This window comes from Thamnophis elegans, chromosome Z (genome assembly GCF_009769535.1).
Source record: "Thamnophis elegans isolate rThaEle1 chromosome Z, rThaEle1.pri, whole genome shotgun sequence".
Taxonomy (NCBI): domain Eukaryota; kingdom Metazoa; phylum Chordata; class Lepidosauria; order Squamata; family Colubridae; genus Thamnophis; species Thamnophis elegans.
In genome coordinates this window covers 34,975,388-35,001,890 of record NC_045558.1, presented here as the reverse complement: position 1 = coordinate 35,001,890, position 26,503 = coordinate 34,975,388, and the positions used below count along the sequence as shown (strand labels likewise).

General features: G+C 35.1%; 1 protein-coding gene across 3 annotated transcripts in view; it reads right to left on the bottom strand.

Annotated features, from left to right (window-relative positions):
- Nucleotides 1–7,190: 7,190 nt before the first annotated feature.
- The window catches only part of PHF14 (PHD finger protein 14), a 155,701-nt gene continuing 136,388 nt past the window's right edge, over nucleotides 7,191–26,503 (bottom strand). For all 3 annotated transcript variants that reach the window (XM_032235252.1, XM_032235254.1, XM_032235253.1), the window contains one exon: nucleotides 7,191–7,413. In XM_032235252.1, coding sequence (XP_032091143.1) covers nucleotides 7,339–7,413 — 75 coding nt within the window. In that variant the 3' untranslated portion in view covers nucleotides 7,191–7,338. The remainder of the gene's footprint in view (nucleotides 7,414–26,503) is intronic.

Genomic DNA, 26,503 nt, shown 5'->3' with positions numbered 1-26,503 from the left:
TCTCCGCCCCGTGCCAACACAGTGAAGCGGTGAGAGTGATGTGCCAGTGCCTGGAAGCTGTCAGGGTCTGAATGGGAGTGAACAAGCTTGCACTCAACCCTGACAAGACCGAGTGGCTATGGATGTTTCCACCCAAGGATAGTCCAGATATTCCATCTTTAAGCCTGGGGGGTGAAACTTTACACCCCTCAGAGAGGGCCCGCAACTTGGGTATCCTCCTGGACCTGCAGCTGACACTGGAACACCATTTGTCAGCTGTGACCAGGGGAGCTTTTGCCCAGGTTCACCTGGTGCACCAGTTGCGGCCCTACTTGGACCGGGAGGCACTTCAAATGGTCACTCACGCCCTCGTCACTTCAAGACTTGACTACTGTAACACGCTCTACATGGGGCTGCCCCTGAAAAGTGTTCGGAGACTACAATTGGCCCAGAATGCAGTCGCGCGAGCGATACTGGGTGTACCAAGATAAATCCATGTTACGCCCATCCTCCGCGAGCTGCACTGGCTCCCTATCGGTCTCTGAACACGCTTCAAGGTGCTGGTTATCACCTTTAAAGCCCTACATGGCTTAGGACCTGGATATCTACGAGACCGTCTTCTGCCACATACCTCCCAGCGTCCGATAAGATCACACAGGATAGGCCTTCTCCAGGTGCCATAGACTAGACAATGTCATCTGGTGGCTCCTCGGGGGAGGGCCTTCTCTGTAGCTGCCCCGGCCCTATGGAACGATCTACCCCCAGAGATCCGGACCCTCCCCACTCTCTCGGCCTTCCGAAAGTCTACTAAGACCTGGCTATTCCGGCAAGCCTGGGGCTGTTGACCTCATGAATGAGGTCCAGCCACATTAAGATTGAGTGCATAATGTGTCTTTTTAACTTGCTTTCCCTCTCTATTTTTAATTTTTTTCTTAGTATTCTTTTTAGAGCTGTTTTTATGTAAGCTGCCCGGATTGGGCGGCATATAAATTCATTAAACTTTGAACTTTCTCACTTGGCAGTGTGCCAAAATTGTTTTAAGTCAGTGTTTCCCAACCTTTGCAGCTTTAAGATGTGTAAACTTCAACTCCCAGAATTCCCTAGCCAGCAGGTTGATTGGGGAAAGGTGGAAGTTGAAGTCCCTACATTTTAAGGTTGCCAAAGTTGATAAAGCACTGCTTTAAGTCACACAAGCTTTCTAGGCTGCTTTCCAATCAACCTTCACTTTTTCATAGTGTGAAACCTATTTACTTTTGTGTCAGTGAGTGTTAGTTTTTTAAGTCTGATGCAGAAGCAAGCTAAAGCAGTGAGAATATGGGATTTGGGGAAGAACCCAGAATAAAGACAAAAGTCAGAATAAACAATTTAGGATTAATCGTTTATGTTGGGTAAACTGTTTTCCAAGTCAATTTATGAAGAGCCACAAATGTGTCAATACTATATATTGAGGCTACTCTTTTATTTCATTAATTAAAACAAAAACTAAACCAATAACAAACGACAGATCTAAACCTCTGCCAAGTAAAATACTGAATACTAATACTGAATTAATACTCATCAATGTTAAATTAATAAAAAAATACAACAGAATGATCAACTTTCTATTGCCACATTTTTTTAAAAAAGTCAGCAGAGATCAGTGCAAGATAGGACAAATTCAAAATATAAACTGAGACAATTCCAGTGCAGAATGTAAGGTATGTCATGGCATTTCAAAATGTATAACAGGATTATTCTTTTGTGGAGAGATTTATATCAAAAGTTTCAGGTCTTCACTTTCTGGCGTGAAAGTAACTTACTCTGCTTGAATTCCTTGCAATCTTGCATTTCAGTACTTCAAACCTTTGTCTACTTGGTGATGCCATTTAGGGGTGAAATCGACTTACCTTTGCTACCTGTTTGGTAGCAATATGAGTGTGCACATGTGCCACCTCCGTGTATGCACAGGACTTCACACACATGTGCAGTGCATTAAAAACAGATGTGATGACATCCGGGCGGATGGATGGAGCCTGCTACCAAGTGCCTGCAAAGGTAAGTGAACAGCAAGGAGGGGGAATCCGCTATGCCATGCAATTTAGATTAGCTAGAAAGAAATCTTGTTTTCTAGCTAAAATAAATTGTGTCACAGCTGATCGTTGGAAAAACTTCACCTGAATCAGTTTCATTTTTTTTTTACTACTGGTTCGGGTGAACCAGTCTGAACTGGTAGCATTTCACCTGATGCCATTGTCCCTACGGGTTTGGAGTTCATTCCAAGAAACCTGAGTTGGTTTGGAGCTTGTAGATTTCATGCTTGCCATGCTGGGTCTAAAGCCATGAATTCACACTGCCTTTCAAGGCCTGTTCTTGCTATTGTCTGAGAATAAGGGATACTACAATCAGATGCCTTTGAAATTTGTTCAGGATGCCACTGATTACTAATTCCAGATAGAATTCCAAGAGATTGCTTTTGACATTTAAAGCTGTAAAGTCAGAGCAACAGGATATCAAAATATTTCCTTCCATATAACTTTGCATGATTATTAAGATCAAACTTAACAGTAAGGTCACTATATTAAAGGACAAGCAGGCAGACAATTATCAGAAAATAACCTTTCAGTGGGAAATTATTTCTTTAGTGTATCCTCTCATGATTAATAAGATTTACATTTGATTGTTTCAACCATAACTCAAATTAAAAACATCTTCATTGTGTCAAAATATTTTATGCTTTCTTTTGATTTCATGAGTAGCAGCTCAAGCATCTGTTTTGGGTACATTCTTTCTACACTTTTCACTTGTAATAAACAGGATAATTTAAATCAAGAATTGTATTTTTATATTCTTAAATACGGAGCAATATATTGATTCTAAAAATTAAAAAAGGTCATCCTTGCCAAAACTTTTAACTGAATTGTTTTTTTGCTAGTGTTGTAACTGATCCAGTTGCTGTTAACTATGATAGTTTTCTTTTATTAATATTATTTCTTCAATGTCTGTAATTTGCCATTTTCTAAATGAAAGGCAGATAGGTTTTTTTGAGGAAAGGAAGTTTTAATTGTTCTGATAAGTGACTGGTAATAAACATCTAGAAGATTCATGTTCTTTTTGTATATCTTAGGAAGCATAGATCATCTAATGATTATCTCTCTGTTTAATGTAAAGAAACTAAAAGGATGAAAGCTTAATGAAAAAGAATGTTAAGTAGTCAGTGGTATGGTTGTGTAACACGAAGAAAGTTCCAATTCAATTTTCCATCCAGTTGATGGGAAGAAAAAGTAATTTGATCTTCAGTTTTACAGGAAATTGGATTTTTATTCCCAAATCTATGCCAAAAACAATGCACTTCATAACACAAAACAAAATACATACACACACAAATACTTATTGCAGGAAAGTAGACACTAAAGTGTAATTACTGCAAGGAAAAATATATGAAAATACATGTGAATTAATAAATATTTCAGTAACCAGACCAAACCTATAGCAATATTTGCTCATTCTTCTCTATTTCAAGTCAAGATAGACTGTTCATTTATATTTTAAAAGTTACCTGGTGAACTTCCTTGCTTGAAGGTGGACTAGATCTCAAATCTTCTATACATAGGGTGGGAAAGAACACATAGGGTATTTCTGGATTTCTTTGCAACACATAACAGCACCAGTCCAGGTCATGTCAAAAGAAAAGATGGTGTAAAATAGGAGTGGCCGGTATTATAAACCACTAGCCCAATGCCACTTCTGCTGCAGATTTTTTTTCCCTCTTGCAGGCCCAAATAACTAGTTTTGTTTTTTTGTTTTACCTTGACATTTATTCTGCTCTCCCACCATCCTACATTTGGTCCTGTTTCATTCTGTTTTGGTTTCAGTGAGTTATCCTGTTGAGGAACATGTTGGTATGGTATCCCAAATCCTCTTATGTAATTTATTTCTTTTCTTGAGCTGAAGAGAATAAAAATGTCTGTTTGATAAGAGGGGCAATCAAAAGATAGGGTGTATATGTGTATTTTTTGCACACGCCTCATCTTTCCATCCCCAAACTCCATTTTCAGTAGTAGCTATGTATATATGGATGGCAGTTTGTAAAGTAAGAGGCAAGTTTAGGGGTCAAAAGGATCATCAATATGGTGTTGAATGACAGGACAAAGGGAATCAGTGTCTTCAGGGCTAACTCTGGTCCCTCAATTTAGTGCTAACCGCTTGGAGCTTGAAATCTTTCTTAACAATTTCCCTTAAGATTAGAGTTAAGTTACAACCTTTCATACGGACTTGTGGCAACAGTTAAAAGTACCGCTTTCCTAGAAAGATAGGGATGATACAGTGTTCTCTTATACTGGTGCACAATATGTACATGCCTTGTAATTGCTAAAGGAAAGAATGATTGTCACTGCACAGCTCTATTTGTGTCAGTTCTGAACAATGGAGAAGTGGAGATAATAGTAGATTTATCTAACAGCAAAAGTACAACTATGATGTGGAATAAAATATTCAGTGGGAAGGTTACAACACCACATATTTGTGAAATCACTCTAGGCATGAAGAAAACTTTGTTGTTTATGTGAAATCATGATTAAGAAGACTCAAACTTCTGGACTTCTCACAAATCCTACCCTGTTTTCCCAAAAATAAGACCTGCCCGGATAATAAGCCCAATTGGGCTTTTGAACATATGCACTAAAATAAGTACTCCCCCCAAATTAAGCCCTTTCTGAAAATATTGCAACACAGCAGCAGTCATGAGGTGACCACACTCGCCGCCTCCACCTTCAAAAATAATAAGACTTCCTTCCCCAAAAATAAGGCCAAGTTCTTATGACCCTGTCATATTTTCAGGGAAACATGGTAGTTGACTCTATATTCCAAGTACAGCCGGGTGCAAATAGAGTTGTTGGTGAAGGCAAATGGAATAACCATAGAGCCTCCCTGAATAAAGGTAGTAAACTATAAAGAGTACCTCAGTGAGAAGATGGGTGCTTAATAATTATAACATTAAAAAATATTATAGTTCAGACAATTTAATCATAAGATTAGCCTTCATTAGACCTGTACTGGACAATTTTTGTCCAATTTCTCACCTTCCCTTTCTAGGAAAGTGGCGGAAAAAGTGATTGCATCAGAGCTCCAGAGTCCTGAATGCTATAGATATTCAAGATCCTCTTCAGTCAGGTTTCAGACCTGGTTATGGGATCTAAGTGGCACTGATTGTACTTGATGATCTCTGGCAAAAGCAGGATGAAGGTAATGCAGCCATCCTTGCTTTCTTTGACCTCTTGGCAGCTTTGGATCATGACATTTTTTGGTTGGTTGTGGAATTTGGGAATGCAATGTTAATTGGTTCAATGCCTTTCTCTGTCTCATTCCAATCAATGTTTGTATGGAGCAAGAGGTCCAGCCCACAGCTGCTACTTTGTGGGGTGCCACAGGCTCAGGGCTCTTTCTTTTATAACATCTACATGAAACTGCGGGATGACATCATCCAGCACCATGGACTGAGATACCATCAATATGCTGATGATACTCAGCTTTACATTTCCACCCCTGCTGATCCAAATAATGCTGTGGCCTCCCTTTTGTAGTGCCTGGAGACTGTGGGGGTCTAACCTTGATAAGAGGGAGTGCTTGAGTTTGCAGTCTTAGTATCCGGAGGCTTATCATCTTTAGTTCTAGATGGAGTGGTATGCAACTTGGAAGTTCTTCTAGACTCACTTCTGCTTGAAGTCCATGTGGAAGTCATGGCCAGAAGAGCCTTCACCCCACATTATGTGATTGAGCCCTTATCTGGATCATGAGGCACTGTACTCAGTCACACACATCTTAGTCATCTCCCACTTGAATTATTGCAACACTTTCTATTTGGGGCCACCCTTGAATAGTATTCAGAACATTGACAGTTTTGGCAGCCCATAGCATGGCACTTGCAACATCACTGTTATGTACTGCCCCCCGGATTAGTTTCCAGATACAATTCAAGATACTGATAATTACCTTTAAAACCATTTATGGCATGGGTTCAGGACATCTGCAGAACCATCTTTCCCTCTTCACTTGTACTGGCAGAAGGGGCCTATTGTGGATCCCATCAGCCAAGGAATTTTGGCTAGTGGATTCCAAGAGAAGAGCCTTTTCTGCCATGGCTCCTACTCTTTGGATATTTTATCTCAGTAAGATCTATCCTTCTCTTTTTAGCTTTCAGGAAAAGCCTTGAAACCTATCTATGCTGTCTGTCATGGGGTTCTGAAGGAAAAGTTGCTGGCTGGAAATGGTTGGTGCACTAACAGAGAAAGCATTCCACCTCTCTATTCCTAATCTTTATTTTTTAGCTTGTTTTAATTTTTGCAGTTTTAATTCATTTTTATATTTATAGTTGTTAAATGTCTGTTTTATCTTAACTATGAGATGGATAGCCAAACATTTTGATAAGTAAAACAAACATTTAAAAAACTGATCCATCAATCTAAAATTTCTTTTCATCAAATTGAAAATCAAAATCTAAAAGTCATACAAGGAAGCCTCCAATTATTTGCAGATTACTGATGTCAGTAATAATAATATGGATTAAAAGATACATTTTCTATTTTGAAGTGAAAACAGATGCTAAGTATATGACCAGAAAGGAAGAGAGTGGAAATGTAACATGAACACCCACAATGAGAATTCCACTCAAGCTGAGAAAATAATTTAGATTTACACATTACCTTTACCTTTGGTTAGTTTAAATTATATTTTATTAAGCAAATGTAAAGTTAAAAACTATCATTTAACAAACAACAACTGAATTTTTATTTGGAACTAACCTAACATGGTTTGCCATGCTATACTAAATTCATGAATTATTCAAATGGGATGCAACTTTACAAAGAATTCTATTTTATTATTGAAATAATGTGATAACGTCTACAATTATTTCAATTCAGAAAAAAGTCATATTTCTATTGTATAGTTACCTAATTATTTAAATTTGCAACTATCAAAATTAATTACTGACTACATAGAAATGTTGTGGGATATGAGGTACATTCTGAATGCTATTGAGTTCATCATTTACCTTAAATAACATAATGAAGAATTTCAATAAATTTGTATCACAAAAAAGTGACAAAGATTATACTGCACATAATTCTAATATTTTTAGTGTGTGTGTGTGTGTATGGGAGAGAGTAATGAAAAATTCATGATTTCTTAATCATAAATATTACCAAGACCCATTTAAACAATTCCTCAGAGTAAGATACATTTTAATTTCCAATGTCTTTTATTGGGAATGTTCTATAATTTTTACAATGAGACACATTAATCACGTTGATACTACTTAATACATTTCAAAGAGGAATGACATTTAATTTTTTTGAAAACATATTTCAGAGAGCAATGATATTTCTATTTTTTGGAATTTTTCTGTTCAATGTTTATCTCTTGAGAGGGATGTTTTCCTTCAGCTTCATTTTCATCCTCCTGTAAAACAAAACATTGAAATATTTTTGTGTGATTTTAAGACAAGCGAGCCTGTCTCCTAATCCTTGGGCATTCAGTATTCTATCATTGAACATCTGCATATCTTTCATCTTTGTAATCCCAAAGCTACCCAAAATAATAAAATTTCGTTAAAATAATATAGTAACATCAATAAAAAATACAAAACCAACATAAAAAAATATAATTACAAAAAAATCCTGCCAAAATACCTTAAAGGAACGAAGATAATATAGTTTGGAGGTTTTCCTTGGAAATGAGATTCATGAAAAATGTAACTGACATTACCAGGAAACTTGTAATAGGATGTTACTACTCAGAGTAAATTTGAATGCACTGAATTAGTTAACAATTTATCAGAGTTTGTAAAGCAACGCCATTCAATCCTAAAATGTTCACTACACGAAGAGCATGAAAGTCTGTAGAGATTCTCAGTCATCCAAGTCATCCTTGTTCCAAAGGTGCTTTTCAGGAGGCAATTAAGCTTTCTTGTTTTTCTTTTTAAGATGTTTCACTTCTCATCCAAGGAGCTTCTTTAGCTCTGACTCTTTCCACTCCTGATTATTCTGTCAGAACTGAAGAAGCTTCTTGGATGAGAAGTGAAATGCCTTCAAAAGAAAACCAAGAAAGTTCAGTTGCCTCCTGAAAAAGGACCTTTGGAACAAAGAACATGAAAAATATTCCTAGCTGCAAACATTACAAACATTAAATGTTCTTAAACAAAATGAGAGATGTGCTGGAGAGGAATCACGTGAGTGCTTGGTTAATTTGCTTATGAATTATTTGAGATCCTTATTACAGAGAGTACTTTGATACTTCACTCCACCTTATTCCAACCAATGTCATGCTCATCACCTGACATCTATAGAAAGCAGGAGGAGGTTGTTACAGCATCTGCAACTTGTGTGTCTTGCGATCATAACACATGTAATAATTCTTATTCCATTTCTGTCCAATAGTAGATCTAAATCCAGGAACAGCAAGTTGCATACTTTTTAGAATTAACATTTTATGCAAAAACAATGAATATTATTTTACAAAGTAACTTCTGTTAAGTTTTCTTTTAACTCTACCCACCCATGCTTAAGTTACTTTTTCTGCCATGCTTGGAATTATGGGGTAAAAATCACAGACACACACAAAGAGCAAATCTAGAAAAGCTTCAGGTTTCCTCAGGTATTATCACTTTGAGTAAGTACTTTGCCCTGGGTGGCCTTTAGCTCTCAAAGTTGATTGACATCTGCTTTGGAGTATTCCATGATTGTTCATTCTTACCCTCATCTTGTTAATATAAATTTGTAAAATGAATCAATGGAACTAAATAAATGAATTAAATGATTTTTTGCAAAATGTTCCATATCACATCTACTCTAGTTAGGCCTCCCCCAATTCACTGAAGTATTTCCCAAATGTTCTCACTTTGTATATTTTAATTATATTGAACTGAATTGCTGTGGAACTAGAATGAGAGAAATAGTTGAAAAAATAGAGGATCTAGAAGAGGTCAAAGAGTTATTAACAGAAAAATTTGGAAGGAGGATAAATTAAAAGTATGATAGATAAATACAGAAAATGAGTTTAGGTTAAGGTTTAGTTTAACTTATTTTGCCCCCATGTAAGTAGGAGAATAGAAAACTTTGAAGTCAAAGTGGGAGAAATAGGCAACAGAATCTACATTCCGGTAAAGTCATGACATCTTGGCATTGTTCCATTACATATCTTGATTCACCAAGAAATGTTAAAAAGAGGATGATGCATCTTCCAATATCACCCATACTATCAATGCATCAGTAAAAGGCTTTGTATGTTGTTGATCTCAAGGTTGCTTCATTCATTTGGATGTAATTCAGCCTTTGATGTTCAATCTTAGCAGTCATATCAACCATGTATTGTTGGAATAGATGTCCTCCTCTTAGATTAATTCTCATGGTTCATTATTCATTATACATAATAACACATTGCCATTATTTTCATCATTTGGAATTGATGAGATTAGCCATCATCTCCAAGAGGAAAGAAATGTATGTATTGAAAGCTATCACAGCAGCAATGGGATTTTAAAATTATTTGCAAACTATCTCCTCATTCTAGCAAAAATGTGCTGTGATGCTAGTTTAGTTCAATGTTTTTTGGTATAAGGATGATAACTTCATTGCCAATTTGTGCATTAAATCTCTCATGTTCAAACACTGATTTCTGGTCAGGATCAATGACAATGGGAAGCCTTGGGCATGTCTCAAATTTGTTCTTTTGCAAGTTGAAGGGACACAATGTACAGCTTCATTGTGGGGTATATCAATGTTCAATTCTACACTGTTTTGAATATCATTGGAATAAATTTGTCTTGCTAGTTGGAGGTTGGCATTAAATGTTTGATGTAATGATGGATTTGCCTTTGAACAATCTCAGAAGGATTCTATCCGTTCTTCGTTGGAAGAACTTCTTTGGCACCAAAGGATGTCATTTGGAAGGAGCAGTTGTGTAGTCTGATGTCCTGAACTTGCTTACAATAGGCTCATCATTGCTATATAAATTAAGTTCATTAGTTGTTTTCAAATGGTTTATCATGACCTTTCTCTTCATACAGCAGAAATTGGTAGTTTCTCCAGGGAATAAGAATGCATGGCAGCGAGGGCATCTGACTGTGATCCTTGCACCAACATTAGCAGAAATATTATATCATGCAAGCCATGCATTTTGCTTTGCTTCTTCTCTATTGAGGTTTTGTTGTTGAAAGAGGATATATTTGTGTTCAGGAACGTTTGCAGTAGTTAGTGTTGACTGATATTCACAAATTGGTCTTTCCTTTCCTCTATTTTTTTCTTGTCTCTTCATTCTGTACTTTTCCTTGTGATTCTGGAGATGTATAGTCATTTCATCCTGTTCTTCATCTGTCCTCCCTGCTACATCTTGGGAACGTTTGGTGTCATCTCTTGACCACAGTGTCCCATCTCTTTCTATACAGCATAATTATGCTAATGATTTGATTTGATTTGTCTTTATTTTTACTACAATGTTGTACACTGTTGCTCTTACCTCAGAATAATTTAGAATCCATCCCAGCTTCTCTATTGAGTTGTAGGAAGCTGACAGAGACAATTTAAAAATAGATCTCAACAACCTGAGGATGAAAGTAAGAGAGTGTCTGATCTCTGGTGGCTAAAGTTTCAGAGTAGGAAGGCAATTGAAGAACAAAATAGAATGGGCAAGGACAAATATATAGTGGTTAAAGTAATTCACTTGATAACTTTCAATCCTACCTACTTCATAGGGCTTTGTGAAGAAATATAGGAGGATGGAGTTCAATGCATGTACTCTGAGTTCCTAAAAAGATGGGATATGAATACATGTGCATGTTTGTGTGCCGGAAAAGGTTCACAAAAAACAATAAAAAATATCCAGGGTCACATAAAACAATAAAAAAAATATTTATGTCTCTTAAAGTTGTTGCTTCCTTAAAAGCCACATGATGATCAAATTCCTTGCTGCTGGGTGGCGGAAGGAGGGAGGGATTGTGAGACTGGATGGGAAATTATTATGAAATGTTGAAAATGAAGAAAATATGATCACAGCAGCATTGAAGCAGTCACAATTTCCCCAAATTTTACTCTCTTTGGAGTCATGAATTCTGGATTTTGGCCACATTCTGTAACTTAACTCATCTGAGATACCTTGGTTCAAAAACAATTGCCCCATAATTCAACATTTTATCCAGTGAACGATTGTAACAATGAGATTTTTTTATTAATATACAGATTATAGGCAATAATGAACCCATTTATTCATCTGAGATTCCTATTGGAAAACAAGACAGCTCTACTGTAGACTGAATTACTATAATTCATGCAAACATTTCTATTGCCAATACCTACTGAGCTAAGAGAAACAGCATAATGGCAAAACTGGACAAATCCTTCCTGGACATGGTTTCCAATTGCGGATCTAGCAGGAACCATGAATCCAATAGGACCTCAAAATTATGCACTAGCTTCTTCAGGGTTAACAGCACACCATTAACCACTAAAGGCAGGGTTATCTGGGTTGAGATGAATTTTGTCCTGCTGGAATTCATCCTAAAATTATTTTTGTCAGCTGCAGAAAATAGACCAAATTTAGAAACTGACTCCACAGTAAGACAACAACTATACCATATTTGAGATTGGCTATAGAAAATAAATCTTGCAAATCTGCTTGAGTATTACCTTCCCTCCCTCTTACCTGGGATGCCCCAGGTTCACTAGCTTTTTACCATTACCTCCTTTCTCTCCTAAGGGATGCACCTCCACAGCAATTTCTTTAAAATTCCACAGCAGATTTAAAGCTGAGTACCTTCAGTTGTTGATACTTTATTCTGAACTGAGCTCTGGGTGGTCTCTATCAGTTGTTTTATATAGATATTAAAGGAGATACGGAACAGATTCAAGTCTTAGGACACTCCAGTCATCCTATTCTTTCCTACTAATGTGAATGGGGATTGAACATTCAGAACAAAGTAAAACTATTGCAGTACTGGAACTTTAATCTACAACAGATCTAAAAATATTTTCATGATTGGTGGTACTGAATATTGCTAAAACATCAAACACTATAAGAAAAGGTGCATTCCCCATCTAAAATCTGCTGTTGGCCCACCACAAGAACCAGCAGTTTTCTTTGGGTCTCAGGACCAGACCTAAAGCCAGACAGGAAAGGATAATGTGCTTCATCTAAATTTCTTTGTAACTGCTGTCACACTACCTTCTTAACAAATTTCCACAGAAAGGTGAATTGTCTACAGCAGTGATCGCTAACCTTTTTGTCAAGGCGTGCCAAAAACAGGGGGCGCATGGGGGGTCGCACGCATATGCCCACACCCATAGTGCAATGCCCTCCCCCCTGCGCATGCAAGCAGGCCCCACTGAAGCCCATTGGGCTGTTTTTCTCCTTCCGTAGGCTTCAGGGAAGCCTCCTGAAGCCTGGGGAAGGCAAAAAACGGCCCAACACATAAAATGGAAGTTTGGGAACTTCCAGGTTGCCCATTGGGCCTTTTTTCCTCCCTCCGGAGGCTTCCCTGAAGCCTCCAGAGGGAGAAAAACAGCCCAATGCGCAAATTGATTCCTGAACTTTTGGTTTGTATGTTGGGTGGTTTTTTGTCCTCTGGAGGTTTTAGGGAAGCCTCTGGAGGGGGAAAAACAGCCAAAAATCAAGGCTGAAAATCAGTTTGCCAGCCAGCACATGCGCATGCTGGAGCTGACAGGGCAACATCTTCCATGCCCTCAGAAACGGCTCCATGTGCCACGTGTGGCAAGCATGCCATAGATTTACCAACATGGGTCTACAATAACTGATTTGAATAATGGCCTTTTAAAGGAGATGAACTGCTTTTTTCAGAGCTGGTAACATCAGTCCCTATCTCAAAGATGCATTTACTAGCCACTTTAAATAGCTTCATTCTCTCCCTGGTAGCTGAAATCAGTCAGGAGAGTTAAGTAATATCCTACAAATGGCAGAGCAAATCTCACAGATAACCCTACCATATCCTCAGAAGAGATAGGTTCTAATAAATTCCCAAGTGACATCACAAAATCCCAGAATTCTCATCTCAAAAGATTCTGCCTAGCCAAACTTCAATTTTAACTTCAAGGGAATATAGATGAATTTCTCTTCAAAATTTCAAGTTTAAAGGTCACAGTGACCCAAGGAAAGCTCTTCCCACCTACCATACCCACAAGACAAAGAATAACCATTAAAAAGATTGCTGGATATCTTTCCAGAAAGACCTGCTAATTACTACTCTAATTAGCCAAGAGCCAAGAATGAGTTCATTCATATTTGTTCTTTATTTTTCATAAAGTCTATTTTTTTAGAATTTCAGTTTATTCATCTTCAGCCAAAATGTAATTATTATGGGGAAAATATTGAAAAACATCTCTATCAAATAAAAAGAAGTACTGCTAACATGTATTCCATGGCACCTAAGATGTCATGTGGATTTTTGGAAGAACAAGCAACAAGCTTAATATGCTGCAATTCACAGATAAAATTGACATATTCTACAACATCTGCCCTAGGAATCTTCATGGAATTGTCAGAGCAATATTGTGTCACCTACTATACATAAAGCTGATCCAAAAGGAAACTATAAGCATACAGCAAGAAACAGTAAGTTTAACTACCTCATATTTGTTCTTATAACAATTATTCATCATCAAGATGCTCACACCTAAATATGCTTGATAACCAGAATAAAATGGATTTTTAAAAATCCATTAAATTAAAAGTAGTCTAAGATCATTTAAACAGGGAGAATCAAGATGAAGATAAAAATAGTACAATAGGCACTTTAAATGTAAATTATGTTTTCTTTCTTTTAACAAAGCAGGATTACTTAAAATCTAAAACCTGGTTACCACAGTCATTCAAGATGCTACTAGTTGAGGTAGACAGAAGGTATAATTATTAAAAAACCAATATATTTGGAATTTTCCATTTAAGCAAATGAAAATGCTAACTTTAAAATAAACATGCTTTCTTACCAGATAAATAATAAAATGCAGTATCATTTTTAAAATGCAAGAAATACCATTATATATAAAATTTATTTTTCAACAGCATGTGCCACTGAGAAAGAACAGTATCATTTTTTTTTTTGAAGATCAGTTATGTTTTCTTCGCCAGTGATAAAAGACAATAAATTTAACTTCAAAGACACTTATGCGCTACAGCATCGTATTTTTGTCCCATCTAGTAAGGTTTCATGACAGGTCTGCCAATTTTCCAATTACTTCTACCTCCATATGTTATCTGAAGATCAGTCAGGTCTAAAATAGGAAACATGAGCATGTTAGGCAATGGCATGCTTACAATATTCTAGGAGTTAAGATCATAATTCATGCCAAGCTTCTCTGGAACATCCCAAATAAATGAAGTGACATCACAATGCCAACATTCATAAGAATTCATAGCACCTTGTATTCAATGCTAAATGGTGGCCTCCAAAGAATTAATTGTGGAACTAATACATATAATTCAGAGACATTCTCACAGGCCAATTGCAGCCTAAAGAGATCTTAACTGGGTAATTATGAATATAATTCTATAGTTTTTAAATACCATTTCAGGCAATGAAAATATAACTAAATCTGAAATGTTTATGATAAAACAGTACTGACTAAGTAGTAAATCAAAGTAATAATCTAACCACACAATTAAAACTGATGCTAAAAAAGTATTACAAAATAATCTACTTTAATAATAATACAAAATAAAGGATTCAATATTTTTCAAACAAATGCCAGAAACTAGCAAAGTTCCATACTCAATAAGTTTTAATTTGTTTTGTTAACTTTAAATATGTGTGTGTGTGTGTGTCCTATATCAACAAATATATGAGTGATATGCATACAGATAACTACATAACATACAGCTTAGAATTTTATGAAATAAACTCTAGATAACTTTTCCATGGCCCTTTTAGAAGTATTTGTTATTTTGTATATAAAATATTTAACAATATGTAATGTTCTTTTAAAGACATTAGCAATGTTTGAACTTTCAGCTAAATTGGCTATTTAAGCTAATTATAAAGGAATGATGCTGAACAGAATGAAGTTTAGACATATTTAATGTGTTTCCATTTATATATTTTAATGTATTTGCTTTATATTACATTCAATAAAACTCCCTATCATAAAGGAACCTACATAAACAAGATTTAATGTGTGGGATCAGTTAGTTCACTTGCATTTACTGCCAAACTAGTAGTACAATGAAAGACATATTCATGAATGTTTAGTTAAAACCATAACCTAAAATCTTTCAGGAAAAGCATTAATTCAGATCATCTTGATTTTTTAAAAAGTGTCTTTTTCTGTCAAAGTCTTGGAATGAGATTGAATTTCTCTCTGATATTTATAAACCTAATTTTAAGTCTATTGGTAATTATTGCTATGGAAGGTATTTCTTTTGTTATTTGCTAATTTTGTATTTCTATATAGTTAGATTAAGTGAAGGGCATTTTCTCAAAAAAGAAGTGCTAATTGGTCCTAGTCATATATTTTTCTTGATGTATTCTAACATAGATTCAACTTAAAAGACATCTTAAAAGACAATAAAGACGGATGTCTTTATTTTCGTAAAGCAGTGTGCTTTAACAAGAAGGCGGAGATGCCAGATGCTTGTTCTATATGACATGTAAGGAACTGCTGCAGTTTTTCCAATGTATTGTTGTATCAAAAGAGTTTATATGATTTGACTAAATGGTAAATTAAAAGATCTTTACTTAAGAAAAAAATGTGAGGAACTACAATGTGATTTAAAAACAGTATGTTTTGTTGACATGGGCCATCTAGACAATGTGCTTTGCCATGAAAGAATCACAGTATATGCAAGATCAACAAATGGTATTACATTAAATATTATTGAGTACATTTATTCCTCCATTTATTAGACTTTTGGCATACAAAAGTTTGGATTTTGTAGTTTGTTGTGCCTAAAAGAATCTGAAACAAAAATAATTTCTGTCAGTTTTTATTACAATACTATGACTGGAATGTAATTTGCATCAATTTATACATTATTTGTCTTATGATATGATGGTACAAACTACACAATTTAAATCACTTTAATAATATGTAATTAGAGAAAAGATGCAAATACAGGTTAATAATGTATTTGGCAGTAATGGCCACCTTTTCTACAAAAAGTTAAATCAAGCTTATACTATAATAGTTACAGGCTCCAATATAATATTACAGGTAATATTTGAAACATTTAAAATAAGCACTTCCTCTGGAAAGAGTAGTAATTTTATTACCTACTTTGGAAAAGATATTTTTCTTATTTCCTACAAAATAATAGAAAATAATCCAAAATCCATTATGAATGGAATTAAGACACATTATATTTATGGATTGCATCTCCACTTAAGGCTGAATCAAGAATAGCCTATATCACAGAACTGGTATAAAACACACAGTGTTTATTGAAATTTCACAACTTTTTTGCAATTTCCCAAATATTTGTCCAGATTTACCTTTTCAGCAGTTCTAATTTACTTTGTCTGTTAACTAATTCACTACATTAGATTTCTATTTCTATATTTGGAAATGAAATGCATAAATAGACAACTTGTTATTTAATTTTTTATCTTGTCTATTCATAAGTAGTGCTATTCTCACTTTTTAACATTACAATGTGTTTTCCTGCTATTTATGCAAACACGCTTTTCTAATGTCATTAGCTGGATTAATAGGCAAAGAGATCCTGGTAGATTGAATGGGAAAAGTCATTTTTATAGTTTTCACATTTTATCTGTAAACTTTCTGACACTACCTAGCAGCATTAACCTAAAAGTGTGTGTGTTTGTGTGTGTGTGTGTGTGTGTGTGTGTGTGTGTGTGTGTGTGTATGTATGTATGTATGTATGTATGTATGTATATATATATATATATATATATACATACATACATACATACATACATACATACATACATACATATATATATATATATATATATATATATATATATATATATATATATATATACTTAAAGTCACAACCCCTGGTATGCCCAAGTATGGGAGGAAGGTCACACTTCCACTCTCTGTCATTAGGCTCGTCACAAGAGACCATCCAGACAGAAACCCAATATTTTTTACTGTTGCCTTTTTTGTTACATTTGTTATATTTATGCTGATAAATAAATAAAGGGGGTCTTGTGACGAGACTCTTGTGGTCTCTTGTGACGAGCCGAAGACAGAGAGTGGAAGTGTGACCTTCCTCCCATATTTGGGCATACCAGGGGTTGTGACTTTAATATATGTATGTATGTATGTATATATGTATGTATGTATGTATGCATGCATGCATGCATGTATGTAATAAATCTTTTGAGAACCTGAGCAAATTCCAGACAAACTGCAACTTTAAAGAACACAGATATTATGAAGTGATGATTTTGTAAGTCCTTTTGAAAAAGAAAATAAATTATCCCAGATATTATTAAAAGCTATACTTATTTCTGTAGCATATATCAAAAATCAATCAAGATTTCTTGCTTTTAAACTTGTATTCATTTATTTATTTAGAATAAACACACAGATATACACAAACATAAAATAGATGAGCAACATAAATGCTTGGATAGATCTGTAAAATACACACAAAACACACACATACCCCCACACAGTTTCTATATTACTACACTTGCAAAGGACTCTGACATAAAATTCATAAAAACAACCATTAATACGTCATCAAAACAAAAATACCACATGCTGAAATGCAAACATTTAAAAATACTATGCCAATGCTGTAATGGAAATACATGTTTTAATATAAAAGAAAACATAATAAAAAAGAATAGAGCCTGCAGGAGAAAAAACGGTATGCATGCTATTTCTGAAATAATTAAAAGTATTATCTGTAAATCATCTAAGTTTTCAAAACAGAACCAATATGTAGCTAATCCTTTGAAGATATATAGAATTAAAAAAGACACTATGGCCAACTATGTTCATGAATCTAAAAATGTTCCACAAAGATGATGGTAACTCCTTGATTATAGGTTCAAAATATATCACTTCACATTTCCAGAAATAATATAGAATCTCTCACACACTTTTTAAAAATAAACCTATAAAAATAATGCAAAATGAAATTGAATGTTTCTAAAGTGAAACAGCTTGTATCCCTGGGCTGACAAAACTTGAAGAGAGCAATAGGAAGAACAAAAAAGAGAAAAAAAGAAAAAAGGAAGATCAACCTGAATCAAACAGATGGATGTAAACATTCGCTTTCAACTTTCCATTTTAAAGAAGACAAATTTCATTCTTTATAGGAGGTGACAAGACGTAGTTTTGAAGAACGAAATGTCAGATAATTATCTCTCCAGGAACTAAAAGAGAATTCTATATATAGATCATAGATCATCAATCAATTCATAATGCTAGTAAGAATCCAATTGTAAAAATATGTGTAATAAAGCATACCTATAATTTGCCTTTTTGTGTAAATCAGCATAAGACATATGTCACATGTTCAAGAATATCCTAGTCCTAGTTCAAGAATAATAAATGTTGTTATTATGCTAGGTAAGCAGTAAAAGTAAAATCAAGTAATTTTAGCTACATAGATAGGGGTAGAGATATACAGTAAGTATCAGACCTTAAAAGGAAAATAAGGTTGGATAACTGAAAGGAAACAACCAAATGCTTCCAGAATCTTTCCATCAAACTCAGTAACAAGAAATCACCTATGTAGCTATGGAAGTCAGCAAGTCAATTGCTTCCAAATGTTTGAAAAGACCATCTCTTCATCTATACCCTGGCTCTTATGTTTCTGATAAACTGTACTTTAACTCACAAAAGCTGATGTCTTTTAATAAAATTGGTTGGTCAAAAAAGGTGCTACTGGACTCCTAATTTTTTTGACACTGGCGTTTTTAAACAGATATGTAATTTTTAAGTGCATCGATATACTCTGATAGAACTCAGTAACTGATTTTATAAGCATGTGAAGCTGGAAATTAAAGATAATTAAATATAGTGGACATGTAAAAGGACATGTATTTTCACTTCTCAAAAACAGAACAAGAAAAAGTGGCAATTTAATCCCACTAGTTAGAAGTAAAACTTTCACAAGAAGTTTTCTGCATTACATAAGAGGTATGAATTCACAGCCTTGCAAGCTATTATCATTTTTTAAAACAAATTTAAAAACTCAAAGAGTAGGTCTCCCAGGATTAAAAAAAAGCAAAAACAAAATTCTAATGATTAAAATAAAGTCATTATATAAAACAAGCAATATTGTGCAGGATAATAGTGTGGCTGCTAGTGTTTTAAAAAGTATATGGCAATATGGTTTCTGTCATGCTGCAACTAGACATCAGGGAACAATCAGGCTCCAAGGATCATTTTATAAAGAAGTCCCAAATGTAATTTAAGAGAGTCACAGCATAGCAGAAAACCTGGGAGGGATATTTCTATCATTTGTCATCAATCATGTCAGAAGAAATACCCAGTTGGTACCTGTTATAGTTCTTTCTTCAGCAAACATTTCTCACATAAAACAAAATAATAAAATAAACAAAACAGTGCATGAATTCAAATGCTGGTTGCTGGCTGTGTTGCAATGGGATGAGATTCTCCAAATTGTCATACAAAAACATTCTGCTTTAGAGATTTAGAAAATGTGCTGTCCTTGCAATAACAATAACAACAGCAACAATAAAGAAACACCTTGAGGAAGAGCTGCTGCCAAGGTAAAGGGAGATATGAAATACTAAACTAAAAGAACAGGTATCAATGTTTTGGGTGCATTGGAGGAATGAAAACCAAAAATGTTGAAATATTTAAAATGTTTCTAATTTTAAATGAAAAATGTAAAATGCAACATTAAGTACAGAAATTGTGCAGGTGAAGTGAAAGGGGGGAGGTTGAACTTTTTCCATTTTATTTTCCTTTTTATTAAAAACATCACACATGAAAGTAAGAATAAAAAAAAATCAAGATTGCCTTCACTTTTATAATTCAAAAATGAAACAAAAGAAATGGATGTCAACTGCTTATGTGCATTGTTGCACAAGGTACATTTAATACTACCACTGCTGAAGGTTGCAATGTATTTCTGTAACTATGAAACCATAGATATGATTATCAATTCTTATTGAATAACTTAAATGAATTTATTTTCCAGAAAGGAAAGGTTCTCTATTCTTGCTTTTTTGTCATTCTCTTTTCCTGATGGAGGATTTTCTACCTGCCTAAAAATAAAGTGCTGAGCTTGAAGAAAAAAATACATTCAAAGGGCAATAGCCTCTGAGCTAAATCAGTCCCACCAGTTAAATCAACATGGAAAGTACAGTGAACTTTCTAGTGCATAAGGGGGGCTTTTCCCCGTCTCCTTCCATTGGAATGCGTTATGGACTAACCCTATAATGAAGCTGAGGATGAGAATGCAGATAAGACTGAAACTCTTCTTTAGTACTGGATATTACAAGCAAATATCAATTTCCTATGATACATGGCAGGCTCCTGTCACTGCATCTATTTAGTGATAAAGCAGCTGTTTGTTTCCCAAGGAAAGGAGACCCTTGCAACATGGATCATTTTCATAGTGACAGACTTGACAAGTTTGACATTTACTTCATGAAATATTCTGAATCAGCCATCAAGAGAATGCACCCTCTGGGGCCACGGAAAAACTGACAATTTTGCCTTTTAACATGCATCTGTTATTTCTCACTGTCAAATAAAACCAACCAACTTCTTAATGACAATTCTCTTTTCATCTCTGACAATTTTTAAAGTTGAAACTAGGAGTGAAATAACCTTTTATTGTCACTAACTACTGACCTTAATTAATGTATTACGGCCACACAGCCCCATTTTGTTCAAGAAGAAAAGTGGCAGTCTGAAATTGCAAAAGGAAGCATTGCAATTACGCAATGCAGGCACATTGCTCTAGATGGCAATGCAGGACTTCATCAGGATTTCAGCAACATTTAAACATCAAAAAAAAATTTTTAGGGTTTAAAAACACCTGCATGTTTATCTCAAAACAAACTCCTTTAATTTGTATTGATACGATAACTTCAAGGATTAAAAAAAAAACCAGGTCTGCCAGTTTCTGCATATTTCATTTACTTGTTCTAATTCTGATCAAACAGATATGTATACTACTGCAGACTCTTCACAGCCAGTTTTCATTTATGCTCACTACAGTGTTATGAGTTTATGCCAGATCCCCAAGTCTCCCATCTGTTTCTTTGCTTCTCTCTTCTGATTAGGAAGCAGCCTCTCCACAGAGTGGCCCTTCTGGCTGACCGCCACAACAGTTGTGACTTTCAGCTGGTCAGCAGTTCTGCCTTAGGACCACAGCCAAATCTTTACTAAAGAAATGAAGCTGACTTTTTTGAGTGGGGATTAGGGGGGAAATGCTCACTTCTGCAGGTACTAGATAGGAAAATTTTAAAAGACTTAATGGCAGTAGCTGAATAGTTTCTAAGAGCCCTTTCCAACTGAAGTTTTATTCAGTGTATTTGAAGAGAAGGAAGTTGCATCAAGTTAAATTTTCCAGTTTTGGTTAAGACAAAATCCATGTAATGTTGGTTTTCTGCCCAGTGTTATAGCAACCAGTCTTGTCCGTTCAGTATAATAAAATGGGGTAAGTGATTTACAGGTAGTCCTTGACTCATAACAGGTCTTTTAGTGACTGTTCAAAGTTACAATAGCACTGAAAAAAGTGACTTATGACAGTTTTTCAGTTACGACCTTTGTAGCATCCACATGATCATGTGATCAAAATTCAGATGTCTGACAACTGGTTCATATTTATGACTGTTGCTGTATCTCAAGGTTATATGATACTAACTTATCAACTGCAGTGATTCACTTAACAACTGAGGCAAGAAAGGTCACAAAATTGGGCAAAACTCACTTAACAAACGTTTCACTTAACAAAAGAAATTTTGTGCTCAATTGTAGTCGTAAGTCAAAGACTATTTGTATTTCAAAACTATGAAGAAACACGGAGGTATTATTTTACTAGGGAACCACATCTGCTATTTGTTATTCCTAGTTTAACATAGAGTAAATTTGAATTAACCTTCAAACCTTGAAGATTAAATGACCATAAATCTTCACATAATGTAGGCACATGAAATAGGACAGGGTGAGGTGGGTGCCTTGGAATTCTGAGAAATGGTGGATGAATATCTTCCATATTATTCACAGTGAATTCATATTTTTTGATACTTTCTCTAATTGCTCCTAGTTATGATTTCCCACTTTGGAGCATGCATCATCATTTGTTCATTCATTGTCTATGGCAGTGATAGCAAACCTTTTTGTAAAAACATGCCAAAATAGTGCGCAGGCATGCTATCGTGCATGCATGTGTGCCCAGACCCACAATGGAATGCGCCCCACCCACCTATGCATGCGCACGTGAGGGGGAGTTTTCCCCTCCCCAGGCTCTGGAGGCTTTTCTGAAGCATGGGGAGGGCAAAAACGGTGTCTCCCAGCGGCCCTCTGGAAGGTGGAAACGGATCATTTCTGAATTTCCAGTTGGCCCGTGGGGCCTGTTTTTCATCCTCCCCGGGATCCAGAGGCTTTCCTAAAGCCTGGGGACGGTGAAAATGGCCTCCCCCACCCATCCAGAAGGCCAAAAATCACGTGCGTGTCAGAGCTGATGGGTGGCGTGCCAGCAAATATGGCTCTGCGTGCCACCTGTGGCACACGTGCCATAGATTCACCATCATGGGTCTGTGGCATAAGTGGGGGACACACTTTTATTTTGTGGGGGGGGGGATGAAGCTGGCAGCTAAATCAGACTATGCTTATCATCTCAGTGAACTTTTTTTTTCCTCAGAAAGATTTCCATCAGCCTAACTTGGAAAAGCTGCAAGTTTGAAGTCTCCATAGTTTTCTTATGCTGAATTGACAATTTTCCTGGCAGCAATGAGGAAACCAACCTATTGTCACTAGAGCTTCTGGAATGCCCTGAAATGGCATTAGCTATAGAGAGTGTGGGAAATTAAAAGAGAAGGCATCACTGCTTCTATTACACTGAATCCTATTCAGATACATTTTTAGATTTGCCCATACCCATATTTAATTGCTTTGAATGATAGATTTATATAACCATCTACATATTGATACTGATATCAATATTAATATAGATGTACATGCCTGATGTATCACATTTTGATACTTGATACCAGCATTTTATAAGGCATTGTCAGATTTGTACACCTCCAGCATCTATTAAAAACAGCTTTCAACAGCACTGTACTGAATCAGCAAATGCAAATGACAAAAATAATGCAAAGAGAATTCATTTCAGCTATTAAAAATCTTGGCTATATTGAAAAAAGAGTAAAATGTGTAAAATGAATGTTTCTATCCTAAATTAATTAAAATGTTAATGTTTTACATTTCTACTATAATCTTCAAATGGTGAATTTATTTTATAGCAATACATGTTCAGATCATTAAGTAAAATTCAAAATCTGAGTTACTTGCTACACTTAGTAACCACTACTCTCCCTATTTTATTTTGTCCTTTTTAATTCTGTTTTTCCAATGCATTGAATAAGCAATAGAGGAACACAATTCAATTTCCTGGAATTGCATATTTGAAATTTTTATTTCATTTACTATAAAGAGAAATTAATATACGATTCTACACTGAATTCCCACTTTGGAAGGTAATGATTGCTACTGAAATGAACTTACCATAAATGCTTCATTAAATTTACAGTAAAAAGAAATGAAAAGGGGGATGGTAGTGCCAGCAAGAAACCTCATATATAATGAGATAAAGGTTAAAGCTGTACAATAAATTTATAACAACTAGGGGATTCTTAGCAGATCCATGAATCTGGAAGCATATAAAGGAATTGCAAAGACTGAATGCTAATACTGAAGCAGAATCAAGTATACACATGGATTAAAATATGTCTTTATATTAAAAAGATACTCACACATAAAGTATACACAACTAAATTTATTTAAAAATCTACCAATTCAAAGGGCAGTTTAAGAAGAATATTTCAACTGTAAAAAAAAAAAACTAATACTGAAACCATAACCTTGTATTAAAAGATACCCATTAAAAGTTGAAGCAACCTGACATCTTGCTCACTTGTTCCGTTATCTCACTTGGCTGTCTGCTTATTGCTCACTCCCTTATGCGACATTACAAACTAGTATTTTAATTCCCCACACTTCGGGGCATTCCAGAAGCTCTAGTGACCATAGGTTGGTTGCTATCTATCTTAGGGATGTTTACTCTGAAACAAGTAACTACTCCTTTGTTCAAGGAGTAGGGACAGGATTACCTTTTAAATTGAGTTTAAACTTGGAGATTTCAGTAAAAAGTACATTTAATGAAATAATCCTAATGAATCTGAGAGCAAACTGATGGCAAATCTTAATGCATCAAAATAATGATGTTCTTGAATTTATTTGTACGTATTTATTTATCAAATCTGTACATTAACAAATCTTTAGTGAGCTCTCAAAAATATAGTTACCCAGAGTTGTTTGATAGGAAGAGCAGAATATATATTTAATGATTAAATAATTAAATATAATATTAAAGATGGTAAGGTAATAAAATTCTAACATAAATAAAATTACAAACATACAATAATATAATAGCTAATGCATTCCAATCTTAATCATTGTGTCCACATAGCAATATGATGGTGGTTTTTCAATTGCGTTCACATGAAGTGGTTTTGGTGTTGCTTTATTCTACTTTCTAGCAAAGTATTCTGAGATTCCCATTCATTTACTCAAGTTAATCAAGATCGATCAAAATAAACTAATATCCAACTCCTGCTGCCAGGCTTACTTGGGGCAAGGGGATCTGATAATAGGAGTTGACAATGAAGCACAAATGACATTTCTTTTATAAACATTGGTTTCCTATCAGTTTCTGAATTCAATTTAAAGATTTAAAGCACTGAATTAAGCTATATGAGCCGGATGCTTCATGTGCAGGTCACCCCACCCGAGGTCCGCAAATAGGAAAAACATCATGAAACATCACATGATGGCAACATGACGCAGCAAGTTTGACACCTGTAGGTTAAGACATCAGGCTAGAAACCAGGAGATTGTGAGTTCTAGTTTGTTTTAGGCACTAAATCGGTTGGGAGTCCTTGGTCTAATCATTCTCTTAGCTCTACGGAACAGGCAAGAGTAAGCCACTTTGAAATCTTGCCAAGAAAACTGCAGGCAGTTGTCTAGCAGTTGTCAGAAGCCAACACTGACTTTAACATTAAAAAACAAAAACACCATCCTATAAAACTGTTTATGGCTTGCCATTTGGTTATCACAGACCATATCCACCCACTGAGTTGATGTAATTACTTGGTTCATTCTGGGAGTAGCACCTAATTGTCTCCCTTTTTTGGGAACTCAGTGTCTCAAAAATACAGAGATGCTTTCTCTACATCCCTCTTCCTCTAATTAGGTCAGACTCCTAGAATCATTGGAGATTCCTTTGTCGCTGACATTGCCTGCCTTCTAGAAAAAGCTGAAGAGATTTCCACAGGATTTTTGATCACAATACACACATTTTTTTGATTATGTCTAATCATATTAATTGTATTTTTATACCCTTCTAGATGCCAAATCTTGTGATTAAGGTAGCATAAAAAATTGATAAATAAATGAATAGAATGGGAAATAATTTTCAGTAATGCTTTTTTCCCAATGCGGCTGCTTTGCCTTCATTTTAAAACTATTCAAGATTATTGATAATTAGTATGTAAAAACCTAACTCTTTTCCTCATTTTTAAATTATTTTAATGAATGAAATCATGTCAACTTGCAGCTATGTTGAAGTCAGAAACTTTAATTGTAATGGTTTTTAAAAATAAATTGTGCACTTTTTAATAAAAGAAACCACATCTAATGATATGTATTATATATTTTAAACAATATTAACCTCCTTGGTATTTTTCATCTTTTTCCTGATCTCTGAATGGGGATCTTGTCTGAGACTTCACCTCTGCAAGGATCACTGAATTTCAGACTGACCTTTATACTTAAATGTATGTAAGAGACGCAATCTCTATGCATTGAGATTTTTCTTTAAATGTTGTATTATCAAAATCAGAATTTTACTTCTGTCTTGTTCACAAAAGGAAATTCATTTGTGTAAAATGCTACTTTTCCAATCACGCTTAATGCTTGCCTTTTTGAAAAAGGTGATTTCAAATTATGTGATTAATAAACTTAAGATTTATGCTTGACACAATAACCCTGTAATTGTAGAAGTATAATTTATACTTCATACTTTAGTTTAATCAGGTAGTTACATTTTATCTTCTGCCCTGCCTCATTATTAAAGCCTTTCAGAAAATCATACAATAGAAATATCAAGAACAACATCTACTTCCCAAGGGCCTCTATAGAAGAAAGACTTGCAAATAGTTTTACATTGGTATTGGTTTCTTATACAAAATGTGCCTACTTCTCAAAAGGAATGAAAGGACGAAAAGGAAGACACAAATAGCATGTCACCTTAAGAACTGCTTGAGGTCATGCCCCTAAAAACTGACAGTAGCTACATTCAT